General features: G+C 38.1%; 1 protein-coding gene across 7 annotated transcripts in view; it reads right to left on the reverse strand.

The window, feature by feature from the left end:
* Positions 1–10022: 10022 nt before the first annotated feature.
* LOC310902173 (gamma-aminobutyric acid receptor subunit pi-like) overlaps positions 10023–13034 on the reverse strand; it is a 47087-nt gene continuing 44075 nt past the window's right edge. For all 7 annotated transcript variants that reach the window (XM_083843246.1, XM_083843247.1, XM_083843251.1 and 4 more), the window contains one exon: positions 10023–10689. In XM_083843246.1, the coding sequence (XP_083699372.1) occupies positions 10378–10689 (312 nt within the window). In that variant the 3' untranslated portion in view covers positions 10023–10377. The remainder of the gene's footprint in view (positions 10690–13034) is intronic.

The following is a 13034-nucleotide window of genomic DNA, read 5'->3' on the forward strand; positions in this document are numbered from 1 at the left end:
TTCTTTTGTTCAGTTTACATCTCATCAGCTGCAAAGGCATTCAGAGAGGGAAATGGTAGTGTTCTGGGATGGGATAATCTTCCCCTTCTTTATTACAGTAATCCCATTTGGGGTGGAAAGTTACCTTGGAATTTGGTGAAATAGATTGATGTTTTCCAAAGTGTCATCTTGTGGGGTTCTCATTACACCTCTACTAGTTTTCCTCCAGGCATTTAGAAACTGAGTGATTGATGTTAACATCTGAATAGTCGCTTAGACAAATCTGAATTTTTAGGCAGCAATGGAACCAGTGTGTTACCATCTCTCAGGTCATACTATATACACAATTGTATTTGTAATACTTGCTGGATCTTAAGGGTAAAACAATTCTCCTGCCTGCATTGCAGTGTTTTAGCTGCAGTGCAGATCACTAATATCTGTTCTCCCTGTCCAAGTCTCAGAGCGGTCAGATATGATTTTGTGAACATCCCTCTGCAATTGCTCTCTGCATGCTACTGTCTCCTTCACAATCAGTGTGATTAGAGGGTACGTACTGCCTTTCTACTCGTACTAGTTACTGCTGACCTGATGGCTCAGTTTCTGCTTTTTCCTATGACTTTTTAATGCACCCTCTTCTGTGGTCCTCCAGACACTCTCTCATCCTAAGCAGCTACAGGAGCAACCTACAGTCTTTGGTCTTCCTTCTTCAGTATGTGGTGGATACCCAATAATTCATGTGTGTTTTTTTCTCTGACATGCCTTTGAATCCCATTTTACTGTAATCCATGTGAGCACAGAAATAATCTCTCCCTGCAGCAGGGACAGCGCTGCCCAGCTATGTGGTTCCTTCATTTTTAACCTGTCATGTTGAAGAGTGCGTGAACAACAGGCACTTCAATGGAAATCATTAGAAGAGAAGTGACAGGTTACCTCCTTTGTTATATGGTGCTTCCAGATAAACATTTCATAAGAAAACTGCTCTTGTTTTTGTGCTTGCTGCTGTCTCACTTTCATTTCTTCCCTTTCTTCTGAGAAACAGCAAACAGCATAAACCTACATCTAAAATGGTGGAAGAGAGGTTTTCCTTATTCAGAGTCCTGGCAAATATCAGCCATTTTCCCACCAATTTAAACACTCAGTGAAGCAGGGAGCCTATTTTCTCTTCTGCTTGTTTCCTTAATTCTTTCCCAAAAGGCTGCTCTGGGGAGCAGCTTCTCTCTGCACACGGACCTGCAGGAGCCCTGTTTATTACTTGCTTTGGTTTTTGATCTGACAGTTGATGATGCTCATTATTGAAATACAGTCTCTTAAGTGCAAAAGGAACCAACCCATAAAAACATGCTTTTCCAAGAAACATTTGTACATATATATAGACATATATAGATACATGTACGCACACAGACTCACAGCAAGAGTCCTTTTACAAGTCACTTCAATCACTGCTGTTAAATACAAGAAACGTGAGCCTCCACCTCCAGGCAGTTTTCGTATGTGCCTGTTAAAAAAAAAAAAATGGCTACACAGTACTTTGTAAGTGCAAGTATTGTTAGAAAAAGTGAAATAGTGGAGAATCAGAGTGAGGGAGGTCTCTTCCATGAGCAGACTGCACCAGGGCTAAGTGCTCCATTGTACCAGCTAACATAGGGTGCCTTCCTCCTACCTGAACTTGCCCTCTGCTACAAGCAAGCCGAGTCTTCAAATGTTGAGTATTAGAGCTGTGTTATTCGTGTGTCCTAGTGCTGAGCATTTAGTAAAGTTTCATCACCTCAAAAGACTAGCTCTCCAAATAATGAAGACGCCACATGCATTTATCAATGAACTTTTATAAAGCTTATTTTTATCTGTGACATCGACACAATAAAATTTATCAAATATCCAGTATTTTCTGATGTACCATACTCCTTGAAGAGAACTCTGTGCTTAAAAGCTTTGCTCAATCAAGTTTTAAAAACTCATTATTGGCAGCACTAAGACGTCATTAAATTCTTCTCTAAAGATTAAGTAATCACGTGTTTGTGAATACTTTGATATTTTGGATATTTCAATAATTGGAAATTGATCACTTCGGTTATATGTTATTGTTCCTTTTTCATGCCTAGAGAAAAATGCAAATGTTATTGGAATTTTGAAATTTTAAGTTTTCCACAGCACTGTTGTGGGTGTTAGAAATTCAGTTCCTGTAAATATTACTGTCACCAGAGTGACTGCATGAGAATATGAACATAACTTTAAAGCTTAAGCCCAAATGGAGCAAGTTCATGTTACAGAAAACATTCAAAGGATATAAAAAATCTAGAATTAATTGAAGACTTGAACCTATATTTTACACATGGTGCAGTACAAAGGACAAACTTTTTAGTGAAAATCCACAGAAAAATATTTTGGAAAAAAAAAAAAAAGTTTATTAATCTCAACAGAGAGGAAAGAAAATTCTGCAGACTTCCAAAAAAATGCTCAAAACAATAGCAAAACAGCATGAGCTGAGAGCACCCTCTTCTGATCATTATTTTATTTTTCAGGTTCTAAATAAAATATCTTCTGTAAAATTCCTATGACCTGGACTTTACTCAGGATTATAAATACATAAAATGTTAGAGAGGTTAATACAACAAATTTGTTTCAGCTAAAAAAAAGAATTAAAAAAAATGCTTTAATTTTTCTGTCTTACAAAAGTAAAGACACTTCTTCCAGTAACTTCTTCCCCTCGTATGCTCCAGCTTAAATTCAGTGAGGCCATCCAGGGTGCGAAGTGAAGGAGGAAGGCTGGGTTTTTATTCAATTCATGTCAACAAGAGAGATTTAAATTCAGCTGGGGAAAAAAAATAGTCTAATACTAAAAGAGAGCATTTAAAAAGGTGAAAGAATAAGGAAAATGGGGGGAGAATAGTGACATAAATATTTTCCTATAGTAATAGCAGCATCGTTTGTACAGTTTTCTCACACAGGACAGGCTGAAAACATAAATTCTAACTCCCTCTGTAATTTAGGAAAGAAGCAAAGGGAGCATTGCCTCTGTCCCTTTGCCTCACATTCAGTCTCTGAAGACCAGAGAGGAAAAACTGTTCATGAATGTTAGAGCAAATGAAGCCTGATTTTCTCCAGATATGTGTTTCTGTGTTGACTGACTCTCAAGTCTAGAAGATGTAAATTGTCACTGAAGCTTTCCCCACGTTTAAGACATTTAGATGTGCTCTCTTTAGTGTGTATTCTCTGGGATCTAAAAGGGTTTGAGCTCATGCTGTCTTTTTTGCAGTGGGGAAGCAGTCAGATGTCTCTCTGACCTGGACATCTCCTTTCATAAAGCTCCTAAGAACATCCTGTCTCAGGGACTTCTATTCTTTCATCACATTTGGTGAAAATATAACAATGGGTTCAAAAAACTAGGTAGCATAGACCAGTGGGCAGATATATCAATATATCTGGCCTTATGCACTTTTCATCCCATGTACTTAAGTCTCTGAAGCCATTTGTAGAGGGCCCTAGGTAGGCAGAACTTTGGGTAGAGGTTCCCCTTGATGTGGGTAGTGGTTCACACGAGAAATGAACCAAGACAAGAGTGGCCAGCAGCCATGACTAAAGAGAGCCCTGCACTGCGGATGAGGTGGTACATTTTAGCGTAAGTCACCCTGCTGCTACCAGCACCCACCTCCAGAGAGGGAGATTTACCCACCAGCATACATTCTCAGCATCGCGCATGTTGAAAGCCAATAGAGATAAAATTGGAAGATACAAACAAAATCCTATTATATGATAAGGAAGCCAGGATGGACAGAGACAGCAAAGAGATAAGAGGGTCATGAAAGCTAACAGAGCAATTTGGATCTGAGAAAGTGGATGCACAATTCACCAGATGCATTCAGCCACACTGGATTGCCAGATGAAGCTAGACCTTGTCAAACTGTAACAGATTAGCCTCTTCAGCTCTCTCTACATTTAAGGCTCTGGCACAGACCATTTTAGACAAACACAGATTGATGGCTGCAGTGCACACAGGAATGACACAAGACAAGAATGATGTTGAAATATCATTAAAATTGATGATTTTGGCTTGTCCCTCTGTTAACTTTTATACAGCACAGCAGTGCATCTGAAGACCTGACATTATCAAAAACAATGTACAGCCTTCAGTGAAGGGAAATGCTAGAACTAAATAGAGGCTTATGCAGATATGTGGAAGATACCAAGGCACGTTTTGGTTCTAGTGGTAAAAAGTTGCATATTAATTCGAGTAATCTGACAATAAGAGAAATCCAGTTCTTTCCATTATGTGCACTTTCTTATGGAAAAGGTAACCAATAGCTGGGTTATAGAAACAAAGGTACAATACTGTCCAAAGACTCCAAAGTAATACATGGCAACCCAAGGCAAATACAGCTTTGAAATTATTGGACCAGAAGTAGCACATCACAAAATAGGATATTCGGGTGGAAATAAAGGAATTGTCTCTCCCTTTTGGTCTCTTACAATGTTTTTGGCTGGAGGTGCATAGAGAGACTGATCAACTGGAAAAAAAAAAAAAATCTCTACCATGATGGATGTTGTTATTTCTTCATTTTCAAAAACCCTTAGTGAGGCTTTACCCAGCAGCTGGAATACGCTGGGAAGTACAGTGACAGAACAAGGAGTCTGCATTTTTGAGTCTGGCCATTTGTTCCACCTGAAATAAGATCCCAGCATCTGTGAGCACATGAAGTTTGAAATGATGCAGAGTCTGCTATGTATTTGGCATTCATATGGGAAGCTTTACGGAAATGTATGGAAATCTCTAGAGTTATCAGTTCTTACTTATCAGGATTAGCAAAAAGTTGACCAGCAGTGTGTAAAGAGGTTATTCAGCAGAATTAAAACTATCCTGAAACATAAGAAGCCTCAGACTTCAAAGACTTTAGAGTATTTGCACATCATATTTCAGATTTTTCTTTTAAAAGAAAAGTAGGATCAGTAGGATCTCTGAACCTTTCATTATGAAAGAACCTCAGAAAGTACTGGGAATGATACCTGATCACTTACACAATGATAAAGAACGATGGGGAAAGATGATGAAATTATGCTCAATATCTTATTCATTTTCTGTGATGAACATCATCTTTCTGTTCAGCTTATATTTAGCTACTCACAGACCTTAATCTGCTATATTATTATTTTGAAGATTATGCTATTTTGAGAGACCAACACTGTCACTACTTGTCAGAAATGCACTGAAGGGTTGTCAAGGCAAGCCTTATAAACTATCACAAAGATTGGACTAAATCCCTATGGCCAACTCACAGACCAATAATGTAGGGTGGAAGCTGTTCTTATAGATCTAGTTTTCTTCACAAGGAAAGAAATTGTCTCAGGAAAGGACAGTTGTATCCACTAGATATAGTCAAAACCATATTGCTGTGAATGGAGATCACTTTGATTAGGACTAAATTAGCTACATGCATAGCTAGTTCAGCATATGAGTCTAATGGACTAGTATTTAAATGCATAGAAACATACAGAAGGTTTCCTTAGAAGAGACTAATGCACTGTTAAATGATTCCTCTTCATTCCTTCTTTAATGGCCAAAAGAACAGATAGCAGGAGATGGTGAACAGATGGGCAGATAAAATGCTGAACGTTTGGTCCACAGTCATGTAATGGTTATGTGACCATTTTTCTTGGAAACTTATCCATGATCCTCAGTAGGGAGATCATTGGTTTAACAACGGGACAAGGATTAAGCCAGAAAGAACTTGGGATGGAAACAGGTCTTTTGCTATGGAGAAGCACTGAGATGGTCAAAATTGCATCAATGCCATTTGTGAAAGAAGCTGTGTGGGTAAAGCCAGATGAAGGATGAATCAACTGTGGGCATGAATGGAAAATATTGATAGTTTCCATTCCTGAATGTGCATATCCAGTAATATTTTGATGTTGATTCTGGGGAGAAAATATTACTAAAGAGACTGTGGACCTCTGGAAGAGGTAAAGGAAGACGCAGGCGGTCTGTCTTGTAGTGGCATTCATCCAAAGCAGCTGCCTGACAAAGCAAAACTGGAAGTGGATTGAGTGAAATGACTCTTAAAGAAACTGGGGAAAAAAAGAAACAAAAAAAAGAAACAAAAAAAAAAGAAAAAAAAAAGGAAAAAAAAAAGAGAGAGGAGGCAATCCCTTCTTTTGCATCTTCCAAGTACATGTCAGTGGATGCAATGCCAGCTTTCCCCACACTGGCCAGTTTGTTGCTGTTTCTGGAATGTGATGTTTATAGTAGCATCATTAACAATAGCATCAGGGTCAGGGACATGCAAACTGAGAATATAATGCCGTGTAATTCAGGCTTGAAATCCATTTTATTCTTTTTTTTTTATTTTATTCTTTTTTGTTCCCCTAACTTTGCCAGCTTGTTGTGCTTGCAAAGCAGCTAAGCCTCAGGTAGAGCTAGAGCTATGAGATTCTGGATCCATTCCTGATCTGCCTTTAAACCAGCATAGTGAGATTCCTCTCCTTTCTGAGAAATCAAATAAAACTGCTATCATATCTTTCTACTGTCTAGGTTCCAAAACCTGCTATAGCAAGGAAAGCATCATCAACTGTTTGTTCATTAATACAGATGAAGTTATCTAGTGGTTAAATCTGGATTAAATTCAGATGCAGAGCAGAATTTGAAAATTAATCAGGGCTGTGGTTTGTGTGCACGTGTGATGGTGCTAAATTTTTTTTTTTTTTTTTTGTCTTCTGAAGCTTTAGCTGTTTCATCTGGAATAGGAAAATAGAGTCCATTCCAGTTTGAAAGCAAACCCAGAACCCAAATTATATGAGTAAATTCACATCAGGAGACTGAAATACCCCTAAAATCCGTCTCTCTCTGAGGATGGAAAGTTTGACTGCTAGATGAGACTAGGAAAGAAAAATGGCTCCAGATGAAAACTGATAAAAAGCTGAAACTGGCAATATGATTAAACTGCGCCCTGGTATTAATTATGAAGTTATATAAGTATAATAATATATGAAGTAATGGCAAATCCATTACAGTCTTCAAACTCATGTCAAGCCTATCAGCTACAAACACTGTTGAGCACCCAGTTCCCTACTACAGTGAGCAGAGTCCATCCCAGTCTTCAGCACTCAGGTTGAGAGAGCTTGTTCTTGCAGTGACATCTTTAATCAGCCCAGAAGACTCCCCATGATTCGTTTCCCACCACTTCAGCAAACCCAGCAAACTTCAGCAAAAAAATCTTCAAGAGAAACTTCTCCTAAAGATTTGAACTGGCTTTTATGATTAATTTGATGCTTGTGTCAACTCTTAGCAGTGTGCCCACAAATTACCTGTGAATATTTATTTAGGATTTTTAAATATTGATGAGAAAATCATAGGTACTGCCACTAGTCTGCCTGTCTTGAAACACTGAGATATCGTAATACTTTGATTTGAATCATTATAACCTGCAGGAGAAAACCTCAACCTAAGGATAGAAAAGTCAGGCATCAAACACAAGATACTGTGGTTGCGATGTTACTTCACACGTTGGCAGAATATGTTACTGATTTAGGTGGTTAAAATGATGGAAATGGCACTCTGGGTTTAAGCCTGAACTTCAGAGCGAAAAACAGAAGTCCTCAGCAGTCTACCTGACTACATTGTTTTGTCTGATTTTAATTAATCTGTTACTGAAAACGTGACCTAGTTACCATAGTACAAATGTCAGTTTCTAATAGCTTTTCTCTAGAGTCCTTAACTAGCATTTGCCATTTACGTTTGCTCATTCAATCATGAAGAGTAGTTAATTAGCTCCATCTACCGCTGCATACAGTGAATTGTACTAGCAGCGTCAGTTCTTCAGTAGCCTCTCCACATTATAACCCCAGTGGTGTTTCTGGCACTCTGCTGCACTATGCCACTGGCAAGAACTGTTAGTGGAAAGCAGAAGGTCTACATCTTTCTATTTCTTCTTCTGTCACTGGCTTTACTATGATGTATGCTTTCTTTAATCTCTAATCCCTTTTAAATTTATTTTTGAATTGCAGGGTGAAAATGTGGGACGTTATTTCTTTTAATACATTTTCCCACCTCAAAAGACACAACCGTTCTTTTAAAATAACTATCACAAACAATGAAGAGACTTGCAATGAAAGGAACAGAGCTATGTAGGTTACTGCTGCACTGTTCATAAAGGTGGCCATGGTGCTGAATATGGCTACTCAGACCAACAGATGGATGGGATGCCCTTGTCTTGTGCTTTCAATATGTGTTAACTGGAGAGTTCAGATAGGGCATTTAGTTGTTTAACTGTACGTTAAAACAAATTTTCTATACTTATTTGAAGTGCCACCTTGGTTTATGAGTTAGTGAATGCCTGTTCCAAAACGTCATCTTTTTAGTATGTCCCTTTTGATTTAGGTGGAATATTTCAGATACAGTCATAACAACCCTACCAGCATCCCACTAAGTAGGCTGCATGATGCTTACCTAAAATATAGCTGACTCTGAGAAAGACAACAAATAATTGACAAAGTGAAAAATCAGCAAGGGCTAATACCTTCAAATGTCTAAAATCTCCAAAAATATATATATTGTGGTATTGAAAGACATAGCTCAACAAAGGATTTTATTTTCATAATAATTTACTGTTCTGTTAAGAAACCACCAAAAGATGAATTATCTCTAAATTTATTGGAAACTACAATGCTTACTTTACAACTGTAGTAAATGTTAATCCTAAATTTAGTGTTAACACAACAGATAATTTGTACCATATGCATGAGCTATTTAAAAATATTCAGGGTCAATGTAAACTTCAAATTTAGGAAACTAAATTCAGAGCTCTACTTATGCTTCCTGTGAATTTTATGGTGGAAAGAACTGGAAAAACATCTCAAAATCCAGTTTTACAACTCATTTCCAAAATAAACAAAAAGCAAAACTCACAAAATCTGTTTCTGAATACAAAGTTTAAGATTAAATCTGCAATAGCAGAACGATTTAAAGAAAAGTACAAAATACATATTGTTTCTTACACCTTTTATGGATTTTGCTGCAAGGGAGGGCAAATCAAACTCACACTAATATTTTACACTTTCTTCTTGTAATAGTGTTCACCTTCACAGGCAGCATACTGCCAAGAAGCTAAGTCAAAGAGTATTAATGTTATGGAGGATTTCTAATGTATTTCTACATATGCAGTGTTGCATATCATCGTAAATGTCACAGTATACAGTTTAAGTTGCACACATACGCATCTATACGTATACACAGAATCATAGAATGGCTTGGCTTGGAAGGGACCTCAAAGGTTGCATACACATGCAACCCGTGCCTTCATTATGGTAAAAGTGCAACACGTGCTTCTAAACTTCCAAACTGCAGTACAGGAAACAAGTTGCCAGATCAATAACTTTTGTAACATTTGTCAGTGAAGTCAACACTCAGAAAGACTGCGATCATTTTTCATCAGGTGTAACCATTCTGTAATGTGGGTCGTAAGTTTATCTGTGTAAAACCTTCCCTTTTCTCATCGAGAGTTATTGTGTACCCTAGGGGTTTTCTTGTCAGTTCAGGAAGTAAGGCTTTTCATCTTTACACAAAATTTTTAATGGCAACTGACTGAAGCAGAATTTGCTAAGCTGAAAATGAAGCATATCAAAATTTTCCTCTGCATAGTAGTTACCCAGGCAGTTGTAACTGAGCAGAGTGCAGAGTACAAACTTCAGCATCAATGGCCATATTCCACTAAGGATTGGCCAGCATCTAAAATTTTCTTTACTTGGGGAAAACAATTCTTTGGATCTAAACTTTCTTGGCTCCAGTCCATTTCCATATTCTGCCATGCATGTATTCAGAAAAGCCAGTGATGCCTATGGGAGTTCTGTGTAAAGACTTAGGGAAGAGTCTCGATACATATTTGCAGTCTTACAAATTTGTGCATATTGTTTGGTTGGTGTTGGTAGCCCACACCTTCAAAACTGTTTCTTTCTATGAAGCAAAAATACGTTAACCTGCAATTACACATTTTCATGTATAATGTGGAAAACTTATGTATTATTGATAAAGCTAGATGGAATTGAATACTGAAAGTATATCAGGAAAACAACACTTCGATGTCTTTATTTTTCAACATATTCAACACAGTTCAGAAACAACTATAATATAGCTTTTATTTTACAAAGTTGACCATTAAAATATTAAAAAGGATTTAATGTCCATTGACTAGTAGTATAATATGGGACATGCATGCTAAAAGGAAAGTCAATTTCAGATGACAGCCATTTAATAGTGGAAAAGTGAGTTAACGAGAAAGTTGGCATAAATGCTTGAAAAGACAGCATGTCCCCTCATATCCCTTTATCCTAAGGCAGCTTTCCCATTCTACTGCAACTTCCCTACTGTATCCACTTTCTAACCTTTAAACCATGACAGTTTTAATTTTAAAATATTTAGAAATACAAATAATATACCCAATAAAATACATTAATTATGATGAATGATAACGGGAAAGAAAATCTGGCATAGTTGTCTATGTGGTAAGGATTTTTAACGTGGAAACAATCAAAGATACAGAAAAGTCTTTTCATTACTGACATTGGTGAACTACATCCACTGTGTTTACTTCTCTCCTTTTTGCCATCGATGCTGGTTTTGCTGCTCTTGTTTGAATCAATTTTGTTCATATTGTCAGAGGCACTGCAACTGTTAGCAACTGCTGCCAGGACTCCATTCCTTTCTTCTTCAGCCTCTTCATCCTCATCCTGATTGGAAACAAAACAGCACAGCAGGAACCTAAGTGCACATTTCATTGCCTATTTACTTTAGAAGTGAAGCAAATAATAGGATTTTTCCTACAACTCTTCCTGTGGTTCAGCTCCGTGATTCCAAGGGCGAGCATCCACAGGCACCAGACAGCTCCTTTCAGTTTTCAGAGCCTCTGTATACAAGTAAAACACACCAATTTACACAATAGCTTACCAAAGAAGCTTTCATAGGGCTGCAGAGCAAAGCTGAATGTGCTCAAATATGGCACACTAAGCTTTATCTAAGACAGCAGCAAATCCACAAAATGAAAAAAAAAAAAAAAAGTAAGCTGTCTTCAGCTAAGGGGAAACTCTCGCAAAAGGTAATGTCTACAAAGTGAGTAAAGTGGGGCCCCAGCTGGCAGATGGAGTAGAGGGAGTTACCAGACCAGTTAGTGAAGCTGGTTGCAGCCCAAATCAAGCACCCCAGAATACAAAATGCCTTCTGCAAAGCTGGCTGCTCTATTCCTTGTGCTTCATGATGAAAAAAGAATTAGTTAACAAAACGCAATTAAAAAAAAAAAGACGATCATAAAGAGGCATAAGCTGCACAACTAATTCAGTACTAAATAGTACATACTACTTTGTTTCAAGTACTGAAACCCATGCTTTAAGTTCAAAGTTATGCTAAGATTAAGCACATTTTTATGTGCTTCGCTGCATCAAGACAGCCCTGTGGAGAATGTTGTATAAGCCTTCTGGTGGGTTTTGTTTCTTTGATTAGAAATGGCTCAGAGCCATGAAGTTCATGTATGAAATCTTCACCCTTTGAAGTCAGCAGGTTTTCTGCCACTGACTCAAAGGACATGGGATTAGACATCAGCTCTAAGCAAACTTTCTTGAAAGTTCTGGGGTCTTAACTCTGGTTTGGGATATTGCAGATACCAGCAGATCCAAGCCACAAAGTTTGGCTCCAGATCTGTATCTAACCTAAACCTAATTTTGAAAAGTTGGAAGGGGGAGTTGTCTTAATGGAGGCAGTTCTATACCTAACTTTACGTGTCTTCTGATGCTTTTATTACCTTCCACATCAGGGAGCGGCAAGCAAACGAGAAAAGGCTAAAAATTTGCTTGTGAAATGTAGAATTCAGAATCTCTTTCCTCTGACCAATTCACTTTTTCCATTTGCATCATGGAAATAACTAGATTAAACAAGGACAAACTTTAGAAAAGTTAATAGGTACAACCCTATGCATAGCCACACTAAAGCTCATTTAGAAATAATACAGCTAATAAAGACAATGAATGCTCATTAAGCCATTTGACAGATCACCATGCTGGTGCAGAATGGTTCTTCTGCCCAGGGTACTTGCAAACAGCCTTGTTCTTGGGCCTTTCTTCATCTAAAATTAGTAATGTCCTTGAAAATTAAAGTGGAGTCTGGACAGTGTCCTCAGACTGCTGTGAGTCAGTGAAGCAAGACAGATGGAGATAGAAAAAGGGATTATTATTGCTTTCCATTTTCAGTTTGAAAAAAAAAAAAGTCTAGTATATTTTATTTGAGAGAGATAATCATAGTTCATCACAATGTGACATCCTTAAAAATACACTGACTACAAGCACTTATTCACCCCCCACCTAGCCTCCTGCAGCTCTGTGAGAACTGTGAAACCAAAGGCCAGGACAAAAATCTGCCTGTAAAGCACACAGAGGATCAATCCACAAAACTCCGGTCCAAACCTTAAACAATTCCCAGGCTAGTACTAAAACTCAAACCCGGAGTTTTCTGTGGAGCCCAGCTCTGTTAGAAATACCTGGCTCTCCTATTTCAGAAAGCTCCCCTAGCCGAGGAGAGCACCAGGGCTGGCAGGGGAGCCCCCACTGCTTCAAACACAGCGCCCAAGCTATCGCCTAACGAAGGCGCTTGGCGCTTCAAAAGTGAATAAAATAAAGGAACCTGTCAGAAGAATCCTGACTTTTTTTATTTCCAGTGCTCTCATTTTTCAGAAAGGGAAAAAGAGAAGAACATCTATACTTCAAAAATGGCTGGATTTACGGCATTCTTCTAGATAAGAGTCTATTTGTCTCTAAGGTAGGGCTGGCTAAATGTTGGTACAGAATTAGTTGTACTGCAGAGCGTGAAAGGACATTGCGTGCGTACCATTTTTCTTTTCACACAACCACATGTGAACAATCCGCAGGAGGCTGATGCATTATTAGGCTGTTCTTAACTCCTTTCTACTCCCTAAGAGACATTTATAATTTCAGCAGCAAATACTGTATGTGGTGCATACGTATTCAATTCTGCTTGTGGTGTTGCAAGGCAGGGTTCTTGCTTAACAGAGATGTATTTACACTAAAAG

The sequence above is a fragment of the Anser anser genome (assembly GCF_964211835.1).
Source record: "Anser anser genome assembly, chromosome: 7".
NCBI lineage: Eukaryota > Metazoa > Chordata > Aves > Anseriformes > Anatidae > Anser > Anser anser.